The sequence below is a fragment of the Neoarius graeffei genome, chromosome 10, assembly GCF_027579695.1.
Source record: "Neoarius graeffei isolate fNeoGra1 chromosome 10, fNeoGra1.pri, whole genome shotgun sequence".
Taxonomy (NCBI): domain Eukaryota; kingdom Metazoa; phylum Chordata; class Actinopteri; order Siluriformes; family Ariidae; genus Neoarius; species Neoarius graeffei.
Genome location: NC_083578.1, coordinates 10,508,517 through 10,534,238, shown reverse-complemented (window position 1 = coordinate 10,534,238; position 25,722 = coordinate 10,508,517). Strand labels below are relative to the sequence as shown.

Below are 25,722 nucleotides of genomic sequence, written 5' to 3'. Positions count from 1 at the left end.
GCAGCCATGATGCTGTAATTGATGCAGTATGTGGTTTGGCATTGTCATGTTGGAAAATGCAAGGTCTTCCCTGAAAGAGACGTTGTCTGGATGGGAGCATATGTTGCTCTAGAACTTGGATATACCTTTCAGCATTGATGGTGTCTTTCTAGATGTGTAAGCTGCCCATGCCACACGCACTAATGCAACCCCATACCATCAGAGATGCAGGCTTCTGAAATGAGCGCTGATGACAACTTGGGTCGTCCTTCTCCTTTTTAGTCCGAATGACACGGCGTCCCTGATTTCCATAAAGAACTTCAAATTTTGATTCGTCTGACCACAGAACAGTTTTCCACTTTGCCACAGTCCATTTTAAATGAGCCTTGGCCCAGAGAAGACGTCTGCGCTTCTGGATCATGTTTAGATATGGCTTCTTCTTTGAACTATAGAGTTTTAGCTGGCAACGGCGGATGGCACGGTGAATTGTGTTCACAGATAATGTTCTCTGGAAATATTCCTGAGCCCATTTTGTGATTTCCAATACAGAAGCATGCCTGTATGTGATGCAGTGCCGTCTAAGGGCCTGAAGATCACGGGCACCCAGTATGGTTTTCCAGCCTTAACCCTTACGCACAGAGATTCTTCCAGATTCTCTGAATCTTTTGATGATATTATGCACTGTAGATGATGATATGTTCAAACTCTTTGCAATTTTACACTGTCGAACTCCTTTCTGATATTGCTCCACTATTTGTCGGCGCAGAATTAGGGGGATTGGTGATCCTCTTCCCATCTTTACTTCTGAGAGCCGCTGCCACTCCAAGATGCTCTTTTTATACCCAGTCATGTTAATGACCTATTGCCAATTGACCTAATGAGTTGCAATTTGGTCCTCCAGCTGTTCCTTTTTTGTACCTTTAACTTTTCCAGCCTCTTATTGCCCCTGTCCCAACTTTTTTGAGATGTGTTGCTGTCATGAAATTTCAAATGAGCCAATATTTGGCATGAAATTTCAAAATGTCTCACTTTCGACATTTGATATGTTGTCTATGTTCTGTTGTGAATACAATATCAGTTTTTGAGATTTGTAAATTATTGCATTCCGTTTTTATTTACAATTTGTACTTTGTCCCAACTTTTTTGGAATCGGGGTTGTAATTTTATGCAATCATTTTGTTTTATGTGTAATATTTATTATTATAATGATATCTCTCTGAGCAATGTCTGTGCTAAGTAGCTCAGGGAAATGGCTGTGTGCAATACCTATGGACTGCAATACAAGGGGCCGTCTGTTTGGGGGTGTGTGGAGGCAGATGAACTAGGCTGTATCTATGTTTGCATGTTACTTGTTTAGTATGCTACATTTATGTTATACGTTTCTGTAAAATCACACTCTCTTGTTTGCCCAAAACAAATTTCTCTCAAGTAGAGATAATAAAGGCTCATCTAATCTAATCAAACCATCCCAATCTCACTTTTCAGACTTTGTCTCCAAGCTGTCCTTCATGCTGTCCCTCTAATATATTCATTTCTTATCCTGTCCAACTTTGTCACTCCCATTGAAAATCTCAACATCTTCAACTCTGCTACCTCCCTCCAGAGTTGAAGGTGCTGGGAGTGACAACAACATAATTGTTTCCCATTAAAGTATATTTTTAACCAAACTAACCAGAAGGTGTTGATTGATTTTCTATAACAGCAGCCCTGACTTGTTCAAATAAATCACGGTTTCTATTACAATGTCTTACCTGGGTGCTCGCGTAAATGAATTTTTAAAAGTGTGCGTTTTTTTCCTGTAAAGAAAAAAATGTTTATATATTTATGGAAGGAGTCTCCAGTGTCAGACCAAAGATCTTTGTATAGCCATCTGATCAGGTTTATTTTAGCCGTTTGTTACATACAGTACTGTACAAAAGTCACAGTCGTGAAGGCTACTGGGTTCTCATCTCATCTCATTATCTGTAGCCACTTTATCCTGTTCTACAGGGTCGCAGGCAAGCTGGAGCCTATCCCAGCTGACTACGGGTGAAAGGCGGGGTACACCCTGGACAAGTCGCCAGGTCATCACAGGAGGGCTGACACATAGACACAGACAACCATTCACACTCACATTCACACCTACGCTCAATTTAGAGTCACCAATTAACCTAACCTGCATGTCTTGGGACTGTGGGGGAAACCGGAGCACCCGGAGGAAACCCACGCGGACACGGGGAGAACATGCAAACTCCGCACAGAAAGGCCCTCGCCGGCCACGGGGCTCGAACCCGGACCTTCTTGCTGTGAGGCGACAGCGCTAACCACTACACCACCGTGCCGCTGGCTACTGGGTTTTGCTGCATAAATAAGAAGCGAGTGTGACAGTCAAAGTTTAGTTCAAGTTGAAGTTCAAAGTGTTTGTCATATGCACAGTAAGGACGTGTCCTCTTGCACATTGAAATTCTTAGTTTGCTGTCCATCATGAATGCCAATTACAAATAAATAAATAGCCGGAAGAAATAATACAAAGTAAAGGCAATGTAGTGCAAAATAAATGTAAAAAAAACCCCAAACCCCAGTATAGTACAAAATAAAGGTAACTGTAGTGCAAAATAGGAAGTATAATACAAAAATAAGGCAATATGTCCAGAAGAACTGTGGCTGGTTCTGCAAGATGCTCAGTAAAACCTAAAGCTACATGTAGAAGCATCTCTTTGAACAGTACTGTACGGTATATCTCTCTCAAGTGGTCTGCCCTTTGGCAGGTCCTGTACACATGAGTATAGTCGCCATTGTTACCTATTCTGGGCCATCCTCTTTACTGAGTGGAAGCTCCTCCCTTTCCTGATATCATCCAGCATCATGATTCTTTATCTCCCTCTCGGTCGCTTCCCCTCCATTTTACCTTCAATCACATCAATTAACAACCCTTCTCCTCTGATAACATGTCCAATCCATTTTGCTTTTCTCTTCCGGATGGTATTCATTAGCGTCCTCTTCTCTCCAACTCTTCTAAGCACCGCTTCATTACTGATCATCTCCATACGTCTCCAAAACCACATCTCACAACTTTCCAGTCTCTTCACGTCAGTCTTCTTCATTGTCCAAGTTTCTGAGCCATACAGGAGCACACTCCAAACCAGACTCTTGACTAGTTTCTTCTTCAATCTCCTGTTCAATCCTTTTGTGAGCAGCGTTTTGTGTTTGTTGAAAGCATCTTTCGTCATGGCAATTCTTGTTCTTATTTCTTTTTCACTTTTTCCATCATCTGTTATTAGGCTTCCAAGGTACTTAAATTGGTAGATTTGTTCCAGTTCCGCTCCAGTGATGGCAATATGGAGTCTGTCTTGGTTGTTCCTTCCAATTTTCATTACTTTGGTCTTTTTCTGGTTTATCTTCATCTTGATTGGTATCTTTCAACATCTTCATTCAGTCTTATCATGATGGTCTGCAGACCTTCTTCTGAGCTTGCTATCATTGCCTGATCATCGGCAAATCTAACAGCTTGGATCAAGTGTCCTCCAACTTTAACTCCTACATCAAGATCTTCCATTGCGTCCTTTATCATAGCCTCTGTATAGATGTTGAAGAGTAAGTACTGTGTATATATAGCTTGCAAATAGTCTAGCTGTTGTGTATAAATTAATTTAATTAATGATTCCCAAAACTAGGCGGCACGGTGGTGTAGTGGTTAGCGCTGTCGCCTCACAGCAAGAAGGTCCTGGGTTCGAGCCCCGGGGCCGGCGAGGGCCTTTCTGTGTGGAGTCTGCATGTTCTCCCTGTGTCCGCGTGGGTTTCCTCCGGGTCCTCCGGTTTCCCCCACAGTCCAAAGACATGCAGGTTAGGTTAACTGGTGACTCTAAATTGACCGTAGGTGTGAATGTGAGTGAATGGTTGTCTGTGTCTATGTGTCAGCCCTGTGATGACCTGGCGACTTGTCCAGGGTGTACCCCACCTTTCGCCCGTAGTCAGCTGGGATAGGCTCCAGCTTGCCTGCGACCCTGTAGAAGGATAAAGCGGCTAGAGGTAATGAGATGAGATAAGATTCCCAAAACTATTCTCGTGTTCAACTGTTTATAAAGGTGCTATAAATATGTGTGTGGGGGGGACTTTGTCAGCTGTTTATTTAAATGTGTGTGTCTGGCGCCTTCGGATACTCGTGTGTGTGTGTGTGTGTGTGTATGTGTAAGGGCGGAGCAATGTTATCTTAGCAGTCGCTTGTGTATGTACAGTGGTGCTTGAAAGTTTGTGAACCCTTTAGAATTATCTATATTTCTGCAAAAATTAAAACATCAGATTTTCACACAAGTCCTAAAAGTAGATAAAGAGAACCCAGTTAAACAAATGAGACAAAAAATATTATACTTGGTCATTTATTTATTGAGGAAAATGATCCAATATTACATATCTGTAAGTGGCAAAAGTATGTGAACCTTTGCTTTCAGTATCTGGTGTGATCCCCTTGTGCAGCAATAACTGCAGCTAAACGTTTGCGGTAACTGTTGATCAGTCCTGCACACCAGCTTGGAGGAATTTTAGCCCATTCCTCCATACAGAACAGCTTCAACTCTGGGATGTTGGTGGGTTTCCTCACATGAACTGCTCGCTTCAGGTCCTTCCACAACATTTCCATTGGATTGAGGTCAGGACTTTGACTTGCCCATTCCAAAACATTAACTTTATTCTTCTTTAACCATTCTTTGGTAGAACGACTTGTGTGCTTAGGGTCGTTGTCTTGCTGCATGACCCACCTTCTCTTGAGATTCAGTTCATGGACAGATGTCCTGATATTTTCCTTTAGAATTCGCTGGTATAATTCAGAATTCATTGTTCCATCAATGATGGCAAGCCGTCCTGGCCCAGATGCAGCATAACAGGCCCAAACCATGATACTACCACCACCATGTTTCACAGATGGGATAAGGTTCTTATGCTGGAATGCAGTGTTTTCCTTTCTCCAAACATAACACTTCTCATTTAAACCAAAAAGTTCTATTTTGGTCTCATCCGTCCACAAAACATTTTTCCAATAGCCTTCTGGCTTGTCCACGTGATCTTTAGCAAACTGCAGACAAGCAGCAATGTTCTTTTTGGAGAGCAGTGGCTTTCTTCTTGCAGCCCTGCCATGCACACCATTGTTGTTCAGTATTCTCCTGATGGTGGACTCATGAACATTAGCCAATGTGAGAGAGGCCTTCAATTGCTTAGAAGTTACCCTGGGGTCCTTTGTGACCTCGCCGACTATTACACGCCTTGCTCTCGGAGTGATCTTTGTTGGTCGACCACTCCTGGAGAGGGTAACAATGGTCTTGAATTCCCTCCATTCGTACACAATCTGTCTGACTGTGGATTGGTGGAGTCCAAACTCTTTAGAGATGGTTTTGTAACCTTTTCCAGCCTGATGAACATCAACAACGCTTTTTCTGAGGTCCTCAGAAATCTCCTTTGTTCGTGCCATGATACACTTCCACAAACATGTGTTGTGAAGATCAGACTTTGATAGATCCCTGTTCTTTAAATAAAACAGGGTGCCCACTCACACCTGATTGAAAACCCCTGACTCTAATTTCACCTTCAAATTAACTGCTAATCCTAGAGGTTCACATACTTTTGCCACTCACAGATAAGTAATATTTTCCTCAGTAAATAAATGACCAAGTGTAATATTTTTGTCTCATTTGTTTAACTGGGTTCTCTTTTATCTACTTTTAGGACTTGTGTGAAAATCTGATGATGTTTTCGGTCATATTTATGCAGAAATATATAGAAAATTCGAAAGGGTTCACAAACTTTCAAGCGCCACTGTATGTAATGTAATGTGCGCATGCGCAGCGCTTAACAGGGCCGTATCCGAAATAGCGTTGCACTAACTAGTCCATTGTAGCATGAAGTAGGGTATAAATTGATGTTTTCTTCAGACTATAGAGTCCCCTACATGTTTAAAAGGTAGTCATTTGGTATTTAAGGTATGGGCACGTCTAAAAATAGCACACAAAACAAAGTGGACTAAAGAAAGGAAGATAAGGGTGTAGGGTGTAGGGTTTAGTGTGCAGTTTGGGACGCGACCGTATTGGTTCTGAGCAGGTGGGCGAAGCTGGAAAACAAAACAAGCAGCCGGTGACCCCGGGAACAGAGAGAGAGAGAGAAAGAAAGAGAGAGAGGGAGAGAATAAACATTAAAGCAGATTATAGTATAAAGGTTGTTTTGAAGTGCGTTGTTTATTTTGTAACTTTTTTAATTGTTGGCACTATTCGCATTGTTTGTGTGTTGTTGTTTTTCTGAAGTGTCTGCAGCATGATGAGATTTCACCCTGACAGTTTATTATGAAGAAGCCTGGAGAGCTGGGCTCGGTGTTTCTGTGTGTTTCTCACTGGTTTACCGATGGAGAGTGTCGGAAAGTTCGAGTTCAACAGGAAGGACCTGATCGGGCACGGTGCGTTCGCGGTGGTGTTCAGAGGAAGGCACAAAGAGGTAATGAGCACCTTATAACCACCGCTTATTAACGACTGGATGCAGCCGTGTTCATGTCTCTGTCGGGTAGTCTGGTCACAGCTGATTACTCTGAGTTTGTCACTGAATAAGAGAGAGAGAGAGAGAGAGAGTAAATGTGATTATAAGAATAAATGTGATGATCAGAGTAAATAAACATGATGTTCAAGTTTCAGTAATTAATTAGTGCGTTAATTAAATACATAATCGGTTACTTTTGTGCACTCTTAGACATGATCATTTACTAACTAGATAGCGAACATGGCTTTGTTGTCATACAGAGTCGTCGTGCTCATCTGCATCGCGTCTGTGCACTCGTCTATGGTACTGAGTGTGTTCTCCAAATCTCGCGATACTTCACGGGATACTGCTGAGATACGACTGATTAATGACAATTAATTATCACTTTATTTTACTATACCTCTCTATAAACTATTCGTTATGGACGTTTATTAAGGTTTATAATAATAATAATAATTTCATCTCATGTCATTATCTCTAGCCGCTTTATCCTTCTACAGGGTCGCAGGCAAGCTGGAGCCTATCCCAGCTGACTACGGGCGAAAGGCGGGGTACACCCTGGACAAGTCGCCAGGTCATCACAGGGCTGACACATAGACACAGACAACCATTCACACTCACATTCACACCTACGGTCAATTTAGAGTCACCAGTTAACCTAACCTGCATGTCTTTGGACTGTGGGGGAAACCGGAGCACCCGGAGGAAACCCACGCGGACACGGGGAGAACATGCAAACTCTGCACAGAAAGGCCCTTGCCGGCCCCGGGGCTCGAACCCGGACCTTCTTGCTGTGAGGCGACAGCGCTAACCACTACGCCACCGTGCCGCCCAATAATAATAATAATTAATGATTTAGTATCTCATAACTTTGCCTTAGTATCTCATAATTATGACTTAGTATCTCATATTTATGACTTAGTATCTCATAACTGTGACTTAGTATGTCAATTATGACTTAGTATCTCGTAAATGTGACTTAGTATCTCATAATTGTGACTTAGTATCTCATAACTGTGACTTAGTATCTCATATTTATGACTTAGTATCTCATACTTATGACTTAGTATCTCATAACTGTGACTTAGTATGTCAATTATGACTTAGTATCTCGTAATTGACTTAGTATCTCATAATTGTGACTTAGTATCTCATATTTATGACTTAGTATCTCATAACTGTGACTTAGTATCTCAATTATGACTTAGTATCTCGTAAATGTGACTTAGTATCTCATAATTGTGACTTAGTATCTCATAACTGTGACTTAGTATCTCAATTATGACTTAGTATCTCATATTTATGACTTAGTATCTCATACTTATGACTTAGTATCTCATAACTGTGACTTAGTATGTCAATTATGACTTAGTATCTCGTAATTGACTTAGTATCTCATAATTGTGACTTAGTATCTCATATTTATGACTTAGTATCTCATAACTGTGACTTAGTATCTCAATTATGACTTAGTATCTCATAATTATGACTTAGTATCTCATAACTGTGACTTAGTATCTCATACTTATGACTTAGTATCTCATAACTGTGACTTAGTATGTCAATTATGACTTAGTATCTCGTAATTGTGACTTAGTATCTCATAATTGTGACTTAGTATCTCATATTTAGGACTTAGTATCTCATAACTGTGACTTAGTATCTCATAATTATGACTTAGTATCTCGTAATTGTGATTTCGTATCTCATATTTATGACAGTATCTCATAACTATGATTTAGTATGTCAATTATGACTTAGTATCTTGTAATTGTGACTTAGTATCGCATATTTATGACTTAGTATCTCATAACTGTGACTTAGTATCTCATATTTATGACTTAGTATCTTATATTTATGACTTAGTATCTCATAACTGTGACTTAGTATGTCAATTGTGACTTAGTATCTTGTAATTGTGACTTAGTATCTCATAACATTGACTTAATATCTCATAATTATTAATTAGTATCTCATAAATTTGACTTAGTATCTCAAAGTTATGACTTAGTATCTCATAATTATGACTTAACACTGGACAAAATACCCCAGATTCCAGAGATTATTTTGCCCAGATATTTCAGATTTTGACCCATATATGATGAAATGCATGTTTGGTATTCTCTGGTCATGGTATTGTCAAAAAAAATTCCAGATTCTTGAAAGAATTTACAAAGATATTTCCGGATTCTTGGGGTTTTGGCACAGTGTAGTTTCTCTTAATTATGCCTTCGCATCTCATAAGTATGACTTAAGATTTCTTATTTTTTCGCGGTCCAAATCCTGCGCTCTGATTGGCTGGCGAGCGGGTCCGTATCCTACAGTACGGACCCCGGTTATGGACCTCTGGCAACTCGCTCGTTCACAACAACAGCAACAAACATGGTAGCAATTTTTGCCAGCATTTCTCAGGAGAATAGCATTAATTTTACAGCATGGATAGCGATAACGACAGTGTTCACAGCGAAAGCGAGTTTTACTACCCTGAGGAAGAAGAAATAAAAGAAAACATTTCAGGAGAAAGCTAAAAACATCTAACTGTTGCTAACGCCAAGCAGAAACATGGCTGAATCCCAAATGACTCAGTTTTGTATAAATAGGGGACTACATAGGCGGCAAAATGTAGTTTTTTTTCCTGCCATGGAAGTGCACTTGTATACCGAGGAGGAAGCAATTTGCATCACAGCCGTGAATGAGGATTCCAAATGGTGGCTCGCCTCGGCTTGGCTCGGTTTTCCCTTTCGGGCGCTCTCGTTTTCTGTTAGAATTTGGTAAAGAAAAAAATAAATATATTATTTACCAGCTTAAGGTCGGTCCGTATGGTGAAATACCGTGACCTCGGCCTTGAATACTGACCTCGGCCCAGAGGGCCTCGCTCAGTACTTTCAAGACCTCGGTCACGGTATTTCACCATACGGACCTCCCAGCTGGTAAATAACATTTATACTGTATATAATGATGAGATATAAGGTCATAATTTCAAGATGTTATCATAATTATACGATGTGACATCTTTTTATTTTTATTTTTTTTTACAAGTGGCAGAAATGAGCTTACATAGTTAATTAAATACATTAATAAATGTTAAACAATTATATAATAATAATAATATAACAACAAGTCTATTCTTAACAAGGAAGAATCATTGTCATTGTTGATATGGTGCAGTTTTCTGTAAAGAGATGTTTATTTATCATTCATGGAAGGAGTCTCCAGTGTCAGTATTATAAATAAATAAATAAATAAAAAAATCACTCTTCACTTAATGAAATGATTGTGTTGTAAGAGGAATAAACCGCTTCTGGACATGCTGTTACAGGAAAATAATCATCTATGTGGTGGTAACAGTTACTCAGGCCGCATCACACCTGCCCATCGTCGATTATTTTCCTATATCAGCACACCCCAAAAACCAAAAGAAGTCGAGCAAGTGCTCAGAAGCAATCTCCTGAATGTTGCATTAATGGTTGAGAGTCTGCCATCGTTTTTTTTTTGTTTCTAGCTGAGCGCAGAATGTAACCTGAAAAATGTTTTTCTACTGAACAGAGACATGAGTTTGAAGTTGCTGTGAAGTGCATAAATAAGAAGAATTTGGCCAAGTCGCAGTCGCTCCTGGGGAAAGAGATCAAAATATTAAAGGTGGGCATAATGCAGCATCGTTACTGCCTTACTCTCTCATCTCTGTTATCCATTCGTTCACCTCTTGATGTCTTTCTGCCTGTCTGCCAGGAGCTGAAACATGAAAACATCGTTGGCTTACTGGATTTTCAGGTATGTAGGAAATTAAATGTGAGTATGATTTTTTTTTTTTAAGAAGGGTTTAAGTCTGAACAGTTGAGAAAAGATCATGCTCATGATGCTTATGATATTAGGATGTTGGTTTGAAGCAGATTTGGTGTCCAGGTCATGAGTGTTGTAAATGCTATATGAATTCTAAACACACGGTATGTGACAACATGGTACAGTAACACAGGTCATTTTCTAAACATCTCTACAGCTTACAGATTACTGCGCTCCTACATTACTACACTACCCATAAGCCATGAATTGGGCTTCGCTCGATGCATTTAAAGGTCATCACAGGCAAAGGTTTTAAATTTATGCACATTTGAAACTTTATATGTTAAAAAACCCTCTGTAATTTTCTTCTGGTCCCAAGAAGTATTGTTAATAAGTAATAATTAAAATAAGTTAGAATAAGCGCTGATCGCGGCGAATTTCTGCTCGGCGATTTTCGTCACCACTCGGCGCGTGACGTCATTCAAGACAAACAAATCGCTTGAGTTGAGTCCACTTCCGTTTATTTGCATTGCCGTTCGGCTTGAGTGCAGGCGTGCGTTCGGGAATTTCCAAAGAAAAACCATGCCTTATTGTTGTGCAGTGAACTGTAACAACGGGACCGGTTCAGGAAGAAGTTTTTACCTTTTTCCAAGAGAGGAGAAGAGGCGGAGAGAGTGGATTGTGCGTATGAAGCGAAAGGGTTGGCAGCCGGGTAAATATGCCGCTCTGTGCTCCGATCACTTTTTGAAGAATCCCCATCTGTTGGAGAGTTTAGGTGTCAGTGTCGGACATAGAAGGCTCAAACCTGACACTGTTCCGACAAAATTCGAACATAAAATCGAGCAGTCAAAGAAGAAATGGAGCAGCAACGCTCAAGCAAAAAGGAGAAGATTGGAGGTAAACATTTTTACTTTTGCTTGCAATTGACAAGTCAAGAATCCTGAGGGATCCTGTACAATCATTGTGGAAATGAGACAAAGGGAGATTTCCTCGCTTAGAGTCGGCTATAAATAGTATAATGCCGCGGATGGCAGGCTAATGTGGCCTACCAGTGCACTGTCCAGTAATCATTACCTATATCCGCTAGGGACGGTGGTTTAATTATTCTTCAAAAGGGCTCTTATTTAGAATTATAACGAAAGTAGGAATTTATCATAACTACCAGGATAAATCGTTTGGGCGCGAGTCTTGTTGAGGTCTGGGGTCACCGCGATCAGAGTCGACCAAGTCGCTGTCCAATTCCGAGGCCGCACGGTCAAACCAGTGAGCCACATTCACCGGTTGCTTCGCAACGGCCATAGGTTCATACATGTATGGTTTCACCTCTCAGTATTCAATTTGGAGAGTTCCTACTTCAAAATCGCTCTCGCTTTCAGACATTTTACACAACCTCTCACGACCAAAGTCCGTACACGTGTGCTTGGTTCGCAAGTAAACACAGAACTGCTCCCAGTCTGTTTGGCTTAAATGACGTCATGACGACTGTTTCCTGGCGGTAAAAGTGCGCATAAGTGAGATGTGAACAAACCTTCGGAACTTGCCCAAACCATTATATTTTAACCGTTTTATTCAATTTTAGGGTGCAAATTAGACACCAGGAAGTTTGAATTCACTTTTTGGGTCGTTCTTCTAGAAAATAAAGCTGATATTGTCCGTTCCACCTCCGACCCTTGCCTGTGACCTTTAAAGTGTTAATTACATATCGATCTTATTCAAATAGTGTAGTCAAGAGGTGGGTGTGGTTAAAGTGTTGAAAGTTTAATCTATTGATATGCATCGTATGTTTGTGACAGAACATTTATATTCATCTGCTGCAAAAAATTGTCATTCTGGGAAGGCATTTTGTGAATCTGTCGTTGTGGATTATTTTAGGAAGCAAAAAGAATTAAGTTGTTGTATTGCACTTTAGCTAGTCGAGTGATGCAGTGTCTTGATACCTGTGGCCTGTTTTGTGAATCCACTGGCCTTTTGTATTAATGTCTCGGATGTGGGAAGGGAACAGCAGGGCTTCGGAGACACTCAGTGTTGATTTCTCAGGTGGCAGATGGTTGATGGAAACAATTTCCTCTTCATGCTCTGATGTGTTGTTCTCATAGCCAGCTCAGTAGACTCAGAAGCCGACACTCTTAAACTTTGAACTGAAGATCAGGTTTGATATTAGACACCTCTAAATTATCCACTTTACCTCATTACAGTGGCTTAGATCACCAGGAAAGGTAGGTAGCTATTAGTAAGCTGTGTGTGGGCGGATCAGAGGGAGGAAACCGACTCTCCCGGCTGAGAGACGCCACTCCACACTGTATACCACAGACTGTAAAAATAATGGACAAAACCTCTATGACGTAACTCGTAGGATTTCTGAAGAGCGGGTTTGAAACTCAAATAAGGAGGTTACAGGCATCGCCATCTTGGCAGCACCTGACTCCGCCTAACTCCCGGCTAGTCCGTAAATGGAGAAAGGGGCGGAGATAGTGAAGCCTGGCTGCTGGAATAGTCCGGCTGGAACACGTTTATTAACTTCGAAGCTCACAAACTAGCTGTGCAATCTAGTCAACAAGCTACTGGCTAAACTAAAAGAAGCCGCTCCATAAGATACAGACCAGAACCTCAACGGCCGGTTTACAAAAAATAATCACCGGCTGCATAAATTTACATAAATCCATCACCTGCAGTGAATTTGGCTTGAGTTCTGAGCACGGGTGATTGCTCTAAGACAACGAGGGAGGCTCAGGCTTCTCTAAAAATGACGAACATCGTGTAGGATGAATTGTGCTAGGCTTATGTTATAGCCGACCTTATAACATTGCTATTTCAGATCCAGAATCATAGAAATATATGTGCTCAACCCAACTACAGTGCGAAATCATTCCCTTATAACTTTAATGTGTGCGTGAGTTTTTCCCCCTCCTGACAGCGCGATGCAGCCCAGCCTCAGTGCACTTCAATGGCATTTGGGAGCGATGCGCTTTTCAATCTCAAAATGCAAGACGATTATTGGACAAATACTGCGAAAACGCCCGCCCACGGAGTCTCAAGGACTCCCAGCCTCAGTGGACTTCAATGGCATTTGGGAGCTCTGCGCTTTTCAGTCTCAAAATGCAAGACAGTTATTGGACAAATACTGCGAAAATGCCCGCCTACGGACTCCCAGCCTCACATGGGAGGGACATGGCAAAGCTTTCCGCGAGGAGACTGGTGATTGGTGAAAGCGGCCAGATATTTTCTTTGATTGACAGCTCGTTTCAAATATAGACAGGCAGCGGTGAATCTCAGTTCAGTCCCATGCGGATTCGCAAGTGCTGTGGTGTATTGTAAGAGCTCAGTTTACATTTCGATTTCATTCATTACATACGGTTTCTACCAGCTTTTTTAGTTTGTATATATTTTCATTGTAAATATAGTGTTGTCAAGTTTGCTATCTTAGTTCCAGAAATTTTGTTTATTTGAGTGACTGAACTTGAACTTGAGGGGGCTAGTCAGCTAGCAAGAAAGCTGCGCACGGATGCCAAGCATTGCTGATTTAATTTTGGCGAAGCCATTTGCCAGTCTTCCTTTCGAGGAAAAAATTAAAATTAAAGAGCAGGGTAGACCAACGCCTCAAATTGACGTGGTGAAAAAGGTAGGGGATAATACTCGTTCCTTTCAGCTCTCCTGGTACGAGAAAGTGAATTGGCTAACAGCAAGTGACCCACATCAACAACAGTAAATGGGCTACTTTAGTAATATGTCATGGATGGACCGAAAATATAGAATCTATTTAAAATGTTTATGCTGAGTATATTATATTGGAATATATATTTCTCTGGATATGAATTAAACACAGCTACAATTTGGAAAACATTTTTAAACAAAAACACAGCTGAGAACATTTCACACTACAGACCTGGATTAAAAGTGAAGGGTTATCAAAATTGTCAGTAAAACATTTCTCAGTCAAAATAAGTAAAATATAGGGAAAGTGTCATTGAATGAAATGTGTGGCACCCAGCTCTATGTTTGGCTCCCCAAGGTCAGTGCTTGTGCCTATTCCAGAACACTCTGCTGTTACTGCTGAGGTTCCTGACAAAGAGCTGCTTTCAATAATGATCAATTTTTAAACAACATGCCACAATTTTAAAATATAAAAATGTTAAAATATACCCCTCCCCCCAACACCACCATCATGTATATTGGACAGTAGGCTAATGGGCCAAAAGAACCTGTTATTTCACAGTTTGTGACCCTGCCAACAATCAGCCAGATCAGAGGCAAGAGTATGGGCAAAATTCATATGTTTTTTCTTTTAAAATCTGGAAATATCGTAACCGACCAGCCTCCCCTGTTTGAAAGACTACCAGCTGCCACTGGTTCTGAGGTAATGCCAGCTAGTGGCTAACAAACACAGCTGTCCCTCAAATCAGCCCCGCCCCTAATTATGCATAAATGTATGGCTCAGTATAATTTAAAATGTTGAATTATATAAAAATTCACCCTGTATACAGTTGTCATGAAAGGGGAAACTAGCTATAGAGACCGAAACTGTTTTTTTTTTTTTTCCGTACCAGGCTGTAAACGTTTGTTTCCGCCAGGGGCGTAACACCAAATTCTGGGCCCTATGCGTACTACCAGTCCAGTCAGTTATGTAGCCACACATTAATCTAACAACTCTTAAATGAATAAAAAACCCTAATCACACAATACTTCACTGAATCTTTGTTTTATTTGCAGAATGATTAAAAGTTGTAACAGTAAATGCCGCCAAAGGTCACCAAACATAATAGGCCTGCATGAAAATTGAGCACCTTTGCATTGGGCTAAAGAGAACAGATTTTTATCAAGTAGCTTATTTATTACATAAAAGAAAAATGCCATTTCCAGATTTCTATATTAACAAAATACTTCCTTTCGAATGAAAGGTAAACAAAACTTGACTCCCTTGTCATTTTTCATTTTAAAAAGGGCAAAAAGAAAACAGGCTTCCACAAAGTGCTAAACACTGGAATTTATACCCCAGCTATTAGCCTAATTATGTTATGGCCCAATAATAAATATTAATTTAATTTTCAATTAGTATACTATTGCAATGCAGAGAAAAAAGGCATCATGTTATTTCTAATTTTGTGTTGTGCAGTTTTTAGCACTGACCATCGCGGTGGTATTGAAGCATTTATAACCGCGGGTGTTCATTTAATGTAGGCTATTTGCTTTCACATTTGGGCTCACCTTTCTTGGGAAAGAAGTTTTGAGCAGTTGCTTTCCCTCATTTCTTTTCTTGTCTCTTTCCTGCCTCTCTTTTCGTTTCTGAAAACCGGATTTTGTTTTCTTGTGCATCATCTTCCATAGCACAGATAGCCTACAATGCGCAGTGCTGCTTCAGCAGAATGAACGCTACGTTAAATGCGCCTAGTTAAAAAGCCCGGTGAAAGCGGACTAAACCATTTCGTGCAAAGGGTGGGTGGGGGGGCCTGGCCCCAGACACTATATGTAGGCTAGGACACACAATTCAATCCATTAATCAAACGATTTATTTACCCAAAACATTACATTTACATTAGTTAGCAACATATATTGTGATCTTTAAATGGTCTCATCTCATTCTCATCTCATCTCATTATCTCTAGCCGCTTTATCCTGTTCTACAGGGTCGCAGGCAAGCTGGAGCCTATCCCAGCTGACTACGGGCGAAAGGCGGGGTACACCCTGGACAAGTCGCCAGGTCATCACAGGGCTGACACATAGACACAGACAACCATTCACACTCACATTCACACCTACGCTCAATTTAGAGTCACCAGTTAACCTAACCTGCATGTCTTTGGACTGTGGGGGAAACCGGAGCACCCGGAGGAAACCCACGCAGACACGGGGAGAACATGCAAACTCCGCACAGAAAGGCCCTCGCCAGCCACGGGGCTCGAACCCAGACCTTCTTGCTGTGAGGTGACAGCGCTAACCACTACACCACCGTGCTGCCCCATCTTTAAATGGTATTGATATTTTAAAGTAAAATAAAATTACAGACTCCTCAAGGGCCCTCCCCCCACTTGGGGCCCTGATAACTCGGTCCCCCTTTTCCCCCCACTACGACGCCCCTGGTTTCCGCTGTAAAGTTGGATATTTTCATATGGGGGTCTAGGGGAATTGACTTGCTTTTGGAGCCAGCCTCAAGTGGCCATTTGAGGAACTGCAGATTTTAGCACTTCCACACTGGCTTCACTTTTCAGGAGTGGAGGTTGCCGCTTGCTGTGTGTGTGTGTGTGTGTGTGTGTGTGTGTGTGTGTGTGTATATATAGTACCAGTCAAAAGTTTGGAAACACCTTCAAATTCGATGTTTTTATTTTATTTTATTTTTCCTACATTGTAAATTAATACTGAAGTCATCCAGACTATGCAGCAACATGTAAGGAATCATTTAGTAAACTTGAAAATGCTAATCAAACCAAAATATGTTTTAGATTTTAGATTCTTCAAAGTCGGCACCTTTTGCTTTGATTACAGCTTTGCACACTCTTGACATTCTCTCAATCAGCTTCATGAGGTAATCACTCGAAACAGTCTTGAAGGAGTTCCCAGAGGTGCTGAGCACTTGTTGGCTGCTTTGCCTTCACTCTGCGGTCCAACTCATCCCAAACCATCTCAGTTGGGTTTAGATCAGGTGATTGTGGAGGCCACGTCATCTGACGAAGCACTCCATCACCCTCTTTCTTGGTCAAATAGCCCTTACATAGCCTAGAGGTGTGTTTTGGGTCATTGTCCTGTTGAAAGACAAATGATGGGCCTACTAAGCGCAAACCAGATGGGATGGCATGTCACTGCAGAATGCTTCGATTTTGAATAAATCGCCAACAGTGTCACCAGCAAAGCATCCCCATACCATCACACTTCCTCCTCCATACTTCACTGTGGGAACCACACATGTAGGAACCATCCACTCACCTTTTCTGCGCCTTACAAAGGCATGGCGATTGGAACCAAAAATCTCAAATTTGGACTCATCAGACCAAAGGACAGATTTCCACTGGTCTAATGTCCATTCCTTGTGTTCCTTGGCCCAAGCTATTCTCTTCCTCTTGTTGTTCTTCCTTAGAAATTGCTTCTTTGGAGCAATTCGACCATAAAGTCCAGATTCACGCAGTCTTCTCTGAACAGTTGATGTTGAGATGTGTGTGCTACTTGAACTCTGTGAAGCATTTAGGTGGGCTCTTATCTGGGGTGCTGTTAACTTGTGGTTTCTGAGGTTGGTAACTCTGATGAACTTATCCTGTGCAACAGAGGTAACCCTAGGTCTTCCTTTCCTGGGGCGGTCCTGATGAGAGCCAGTTTCATCATAACGTTTGATGGTCTTTGTGACTGCACCTGGGGGTACTTTCAAAGTTCTTGAAATTTTTCGGACTGACTGACCTTCATTTCTTAAAGTAATGATGGACTGTCGTTTTTCTTTACTTAGTTGAGTAGTTCTTGGCATAATATGGATTAGAACAGTACTCAAATAGGGCCATTCACTGTATACCAACTCTACCTCTTCACAACACAACTGATGGTCTCAAACACATTAAGAGGTCAAGAAATTCAAGAAATTAACTCTTGACAAGGCACAGCTGTAAACTGAAAGCCATTCCAGGTGACTACCTCGTAAAGCTGACTGAGAAAATGCCAAGATGTGCAAAGCTGTCATCTAAGCAAAAGGTGCCTACTTTGAAGAATCTCATCTCATCTCATTATCTCTAGCCGCTTTATCCTGTTCTACAGGGTCGCAGGCAAGCTGGAGCCTATCCCAGCTGACTACGGGCGAAAGGCGGGGTACACCCTGGACAAGTCGCCAGGTCATCACAGGGCTGACACATAGACACAGACAACCATTCACACTCACATTCACACCTACGCTCAATTTAGAGTCACCAGTTAACCTAACCTGCATGTCTTTGGACTGTGGGGGAAACCGGAGCACCCGGAGGAAACCCACGCGGACACGGGGAGAACATGCAAACTCCGCACAGAAAGGCCCTTGCCGGCCACGGGGCTCGAACCCGGACCTTCTTGCTGTGAGGCGACAGCGCTAACCACTACACCACCACCATGCTGCCCACTTTGAAGAGTCTAAAATATAAAACATATTCTGGTGTAACACTTTTTTGTTTACCAAATAATTCCATATATATTTCTTCATAATGTTGATGACTTTAGTATTAATCTACAATTCAGAAAATTTTAAAATAGTGAAAAACCACTGAATTAGAGGGCGTTTCCAAACTTTTGACTGGTACTGTGTGTGTGTGTGTATATGTGTATATATATATATATATATATATATATATATATATATATATATATATATATATACACACACACACACACACATATCCCCGTACTGCCTGCTGTTCTGTCTAGAAGAATGAGCGTATTAAACAAAGCCTGAGCCTTTCTCAGCTCTCCGAAGGCACTCCATTCCTCTAATGAAGACGGATTACAGTTTAATGAGCTTGTTTAATGCTGGCACTGTTTGAATAGAGTTAGTTTTGCTAAAACAGTTGCACAATTGTAATAACGTTATTAATAAGGATGAAACTTGAACAAGGACTTGCATGTTGCGTGTGTTAATGCGTGATTTATAACAGCCTTTCTCAACCAGGGTGTCGTCTGGCTTCGTTAGGGGTGCCGCCAAAAAATTATATATTCTAACATTTGAAATAAATAAAATGAATTAAAATTCTAAAAAACGATAGTTACACGAATGCAGATCATCGCCGCCTCATGCATCATCAAAATTTGTCTCACGGCCCCCTTTCCCATGTCACAACGTCACTGCCGGGGTCAGCGTATGGTCAGCGTGACTGTGTATATTTTATATGCGGGTGCCTTGAGAATTTGCAGACTTCTGAAGGGTGCCGTGACTGAAAAAAGGTTGAGAAACGCTGATCTATACCCGGTATAGAACTGATATAGTTGATTGTGCAAGTATTTTTTGAATTGTACCGATTAAGAAGTTTCTTATACTTTAATTTCATAGCATTTTTCATGAGATCAGGTTCACTAACTAACGTCCACATTTTGAGAAATGAAACATTTGATAAGAAATACAACAGGAACAACACACACACGCAAACTTTATTTTACAATTCTGTCTTTATTGAATCAGCTATGAGCAGAATCAGTAGGCGGTACCAGACACAGCACAACGAGAACCTTTAGTACTGGATGGATAGACAATCGAAAAAGCACAGGTAGTGTGTTTTCGTGCTCTTAAACACAGACCTAACCTGGAGGGAATGCTCTGCTGTTTCCTGAAGTGTTCTTCTCACTATGATGTTTGTAATAAATATAAAACCATGTTAAAACACACTGTATTATTACAAATATTTTATATTCACCTTAGTTCAGTGATGCTCAGACATCTGACAGCAGGCAATATTTTTATTTAGCCTTTATTTAACCAGGTTAGTCGCATTGAGATCAAGGATCTCTTTTACAAGGGAGACCTGGCCAAGACAGCAGCAATAATAAAACAAGTGTTGCCAGGAAGAACAAACCTCGCCAGGTAGCACTTATGATGAATATGAAGGAAGATATCGTGAAAAAAACGATTTTGACCTTTTTGGTGACCTTGACCTTGATTTTGACCTTGTGTGTGAACATACTTGACCAATAAACATGGTTCTGATTCTGATTCTCTGCTGCTCTCAGCCAGTCAGAACACACCGTACTGCACGCGATTATTGCACTCTTACATTCTTACAGCACAATGCTGCCGCCTCTACAGTGGTGCTTGAAAGTTTGTGAACCCTTTAGAATTTTCTATATTTCTGCATAAATATGACCTAAAACATCATCAGATTTTCACACAAGTCCTAAAAGTAGATAAAGAGAACCCAGTTAAACAAATGAGACAAAAATATTATACTTGGTCATTTATTTACTGAGGAAAATGATCCAATATTACATATCTGTGAGTGGCAAAATTATGTGAACCTTTGCTTTCAGTATCTGGTGTGACCCCCTTGTGCAGCAATAACTGCAACTAAACGTTTGCGGTACCTGTTGATCAGTCCTGCACACCGGCTTGGAGGAATTTTAGCCCGTTCCTCCGTACAGAACAGCTTCAACTCTGGGATGTTGGTGGGTTTCCTCACATGAACTGCTCACTTCAGGTCCTTCCACAACATTTCCATTGGATTAAGGTCAGGACTTTGACTTGGCCATTCCAAAACATTAACTTTATTCTTCTTTAACCGTTCTTTGGTAGAACGACTTGTGTGCTTAGGGTCGTTGTCTTGCTGCATGACCCACCTTCTCTTGAGATTCAGTTCATGGACAGATGTCCTGACATTTTCCTTTAGAATTCACTGGTATAATTCAGAATTCATTGTTCCATCATTGATGGCAAGCCGTCCTGGCCCAGATGCAGCAAAACAGGCTCAAACCATGATACTACCACCACCATGTTTCACAGATGGGATAAGGTTCTTATGCTGGAATGCAATGTTTTCCTTTCTCCAAACAAAACACTTCTCATTTAAACCAAAAAGTTCTATTTGGGTCTCACCCGTCCACAAAACATTTTTTCCAGTTGCCTTCTGGCTTGTCCACGTGATCTTTAGCAAACTGCAGGCGAGCATAAATGTTGTTTTTAGAGAGCAGTGACTTTCTCCTTGCAACCCTGCCATGCACACCATTGTTGTTCGGTGTTCTCCTGATGGTGGACTCATGAACATTGGCTAATGTTAATGTGAGAGAGGTCTTCAGTTGTTTAGAAGTTACCCTGGGGTCCTTTGTGATCTCACCGACTATTACACGTCTTGCTCTTGGAGTGATCTTTGTTGGTTGACCACTCCTGGGGAGGGTAACAATGGTCTTGAATTTCCTCCATTTGTACACAATCTGTCTGACTGTGGATTGGTGGAGTCCGAACTCTTTAGAGATGGTTTTGTAACCTTTTCCAGCCTGATGAGCATCAACAACGCTTTTTCTGAGGTCCTCAGAAATCTCCTTTGTTCGTGCTATGATACACTTCCACAAACATGTGTTGTGAAGATCAGACTTTGATAGATCCCTGTTCTTTAAATAAAACAGGGCGCCCACTCACACCTGATTGCCATCCCATTGATTGAAAACACCTGACTCTAATTTCACCTTCAAATTAACTGCTAATCCTAGAGGTTCATATACTTTTGCCACTTACAGATATGTAATATTGGATCATTTTCCTCAATAAATAAATGATCAAGTATAATATTTTTGTCTCATTTGTTTAACTGGGTTCTCTTTATCTACTTTTAGGACTTGTGTGAAAATCTGATGATGTTTTAGGTCATATTTATGCAGAAATATAGAAAATTCTAAAGGGTTCACAAACTTTCAAGCACCACTGTGTGTATATATATATATATATATATATATATATATATATATATATATATATATGCCTAATCCCGAAAACGGGTATAACACAATTAACAAAAGATACAGTAAATTATAAGTTCATAAGTTTATGAGATTGTATCTGATTCATTTCCTTTCCTTCTCCTCTTGTCCCTCTGTTTTTTGTATGCATGAACTCTTTTCTCGTTGACTTTGTCACATATTTGATGAATCATCTTTCTCCATTCAGTTCGATTCTCTACTTTTGTCTTCCATTGGTCGAGAACATCACCACATTTCAACACACTTTTACACGTGTCTTTATATCTGAGCTTTGGACGACCAACAGGACGTTTTCCTTCAGTTAATTCACCATATAGTAAGGATTTCACTGGATGATCATCCTCCATTCTGGACACATGGCCTAGCCAGCGTAGTCGACTTCTTACCAATAATATTTCTATGTCTTCCACACATGCTATTGCGAGGACTTCTTCGTTGCTGATATAATGGTCCCATTTTATCTTCAGTATTCTCCTTAAATGATGCTGTTGAACTGTACGGAGTTGCCTAACTTGTTGATGGTTCAAAGTCCATGTTTCACTGCCATACATTAGTAGCGGCATAAGGCATTGATTGTAGACCTTTAGTGGTATAGGTTAGGTCATGCGAGTCAAAAACTCGATGACGCAATCTTCCAAAAGCACACGAATTTGCTTGGATTCGTGCTGTTAATTCTTCCTTTATTGAACAGTCATTTGTTACGTAGCTACCAAGATACTTAAAGCTGCTGACATTCTTTAATTTGGTGTGATCGATGAAAAATTTGGCTTCTGGTCCAATGCACATTGTTTCAGTTTTTGTGGCGTTAATACATAGACCCATCTTTTTAGCTAGATCATTGTAGGCAGTGAGAAGGATTTGTAAACCATCAGGTGTGTCACTGAAAATTGCTATATCATCTGCATATTGTACCTCTCTGATCTATACGAAGCAGTAGCCACAAAAACCTTGACCTTGACTGGATGACCCCCAAAATGTTGGAGGTTCTATTTGAGACCAATGCCCATCTATCCTGAAAGTTTCATGAAGATTGGTCCAGCCGTTTTCCGGTAATATAATTCACAAAACAAACAAAGAAACCCCACCGAAAACAATACCTCACCCCCTGGTGGACTCCATCCCGGGCGAGGTAATAATCAGACAACACATAAATTAGCTCCATTAAAACTTACTCACTTGCACACAGACAGCCTGGACTCCAAAGTTTTGACTAGTGCTTTAAACTCGGTTAAGGGTACAAGGTTTTGAAGTTGAAGTTCAGACTGTAAAAACCTAAATTCCCAATTCAGTTTTTACTTTGAGAACAACAAATTGCAAAATGTCCATAGAGCAAAGATTGCGATGTCCTTGTTTCCATTTTAAAAGAGAAGACAAGTAAGAGGGAATTTTGCCCAGAATGGTTTTGTAGATGAACACATACCAGTGACTGAGGTGATGAGTACATAAGGATGACCAATTCACTTTAGAGTAGAGAACGCAGTGGTGAGTAAAAGAAGCAGAGTTTGTAATAAATCTCAGTGCCCCATGATGCATGCTATCCAAGATGCGAAGACAATGAGCAGATGCAATTCATATACGACGTAGCTCCATAATCAATAACAGGCAAAAAGGTCGATTCCACCAGTTTCTGTTTAACATGAAAAGAAAAGCAAGACTTGTTTAAATAATAAAATCCAAATAAGAGTTTCAGGTTGGTTTGTTTGTTCGATTACAGCAGCCTTTCTCAACCGGGGTGCCGTCTGGCCAGTGGCGGCTGGTAGTCTTTCAAACAGGGGAGGCTGGTCGGTTACGATATTTCCAGATTTTAAAAGAAAAAACATATAAATTTTGCCCATACTCTTGCCTCTGATCTGGCTGATTGTTGGCAGGGTCACAAACTGTGAAATAACAGGTTATTTTGGCCCATTAGCCTACTGTCCAATATACATGATGGTGGTGTTGGGGGGGGGGGGGTATATTTTAACATTTTATATTTTAAAATTGTGGCATGTTGTTTAAAAATTGATCATTATTGAAAGCAGCTCTTTGTCAGGAACCTCAGCAGTAACAGCAGAGTGTTCTGGAATAGGCACAAGCACTGACCTTGGGGAGCCAAACATAGAGCTGGGTGCCACACATTTCATTCAATGACACTTTCCCTATATTTTACTTATTTTGACTGAGAAATGTTTTATTGACAATTTTGATAACCCTTCACTTTTAATCCAGGTCTGTAGTGTGAAATGTTCTTGGCTGTTTTTGTTTAAAAATGTTTTCCAAATTGTAGCTGTGTTTAATTCATATCCAGAAAAATATATATTCCAATATAATATACTCAGCATAAACATTTTAAATAGATTCTATATTTTTGGTCCATCCATGACATATTACTAAAGTAGCCTACAACCCCGATTCCAAAAAAGTTGGGACAAAGTACAAATTGTAAATAAAAACAGAATGCAATAATTTACAAATCTCAAAAACTGATATTGTATTCACAATAGAACATAGACAACATATCAAATGTCGAAAGTGAGACATTTTGAAATTCCATGCCAAATATTGGCTCATTTGAAATTTCATGACAGCAACACGTCTCAAAAAAGTTGGGACAGGGGCAATAAGAGGCTGGAAAAGTTAAAGGTACAAAAAAGGAACAGCTGGAGGACCAAATTGCAACTCATTAGGTCAATTGGCAATAGGTCATTAACATGACTGGGTATAAAAAGAGCATCTTGGAGTGGCAGCGGCTCTCAGAAGTAAAGATGGGAAGAGGATCACCAATCCCCCTAATTCTGCGCCGACAAATAGTGGAGCAATATCAGAAAGGAGTTCGACAGTGTAAAATTGCAAAGAGTTTGAACATATCATCATCTACAGTGCATAATATCATCAAAAGATTCAGAGAATCTGGAAGAATCTCTGTGCGTAAGGGTCAAGGCCGGAAAACCATACTGGGTGCCCGTGATCTTCGGGCCCTTAGACGGCACTGCATCACATACAGGCATGCTTCTGTATTGGAAATCACAAAATGGGCTCAGGAATATTTCCAGAGAACATTATCTGTGAACACAATTCACCGTGCCATCCGCCGTTGCCAGCTAAAACTCTATAGTTCAAAGAAGAAGCCGTATCTAAACATGATCCAGAAGCGCAGACGTCTTCTCTGGGCCAAGGCTCATTTAAAATGGACTGTGGCAAAGTGGAAAACTGTTCTGTGGTCAGACGAATCAAAATTTGAAGTTCTTTATGGAAATCAGGGACGCCGTGTCATTCGGACTAAAGAGGAGAAGGACGACCCGAGTTGTTATCAGCGCTCAGTTCAGAAGCCTGCATCTCTGATGGTATGGGGTTGCATTAGTGCGTGTGGCATGGGCAGCTTACACATCTGGAAAGACCCCATCAATGCTGAAAGGTATATCCAGGTTCTAGAGCAACATATGCTCCCATCCAGACGACGTCTCTTTCAGGGAAGACCTTGCATTTTCCAACATGACAATGCCAAACCACATACTGCATCAATTACAGCATCATGGCTGCGTAGAAGAAGGGTCCGGGTACTGAACTGGCCAGCCTGCAGTCCAGATCTTTCACCCATAGAAAACATTTGGCGCATCATAAAACGGAAGATACGACAAAAAAGACCTAAGACAGTTGAGCAACTAGAATCCTACATTAGACAAGAATGGGTTAACATTCCTATCCCTAAACTTGAGCAACTTGTCTCCTCAGTCCCCAGACGTTTACAGACTGTTGTAAAGAGAAAAGGGGATGTCTCACAGTGGGAAACATGGCCTTGTCCCAACTTTTTTGAGATGTGTTGTTGTCATGAAATTTAAAATCACCTAATTTTTCTCTTTAAATGATACATTTTCTCAGTTTAAACATTTGATATGTCATCTATGTTCTATTCTGAATAAAATATGGAATTTTGAAACTTCCACATCATTGCATTCCGTTTTTATTTACAATTTGTACTTTGTCCCAACTTTTTTGGAATCGGGGTTGTATTTACTGTTGTTGATGTGGGTCACTTGCTGTTAGCCAATTCACTTTCTCGTACCAGGAGAGCTGAAAGGAACGAGTATTATTCCC

General features: G+C 40.7%; 1 protein-coding gene across 3 annotated transcripts in view; it reads left to right on the top strand.

Moving 5' to 3' along the window:
- Positions 1–6,025: 6,025 nt before the first annotated feature.
- ulk1a (unc-51 like autophagy activating kinase 1a) overlaps positions 6,026–25,722 on the top strand; it is a 145,817-nt gene continuing 126,120 nt past the window's right edge. For all 3 annotated transcript variants that reach the window (XM_060931266.1, XM_060931265.1, XM_060931268.1), the window contains exons 1-3: positions 6,026–6,432; positions 10,018–10,110; positions 10,201–10,242. In XM_060931266.1, coding sequence (XP_060787249.1) covers positions 6,343–6,432; positions 10,018–10,110; positions 10,201–10,242 — 225 coding nt within the window. In that variant the 5' untranslated portion in view covers positions 6,026–6,342. The remainder of the gene's footprint in view (positions 6,433–10,017; positions 10,111–10,200; positions 10,243–25,722) is intronic.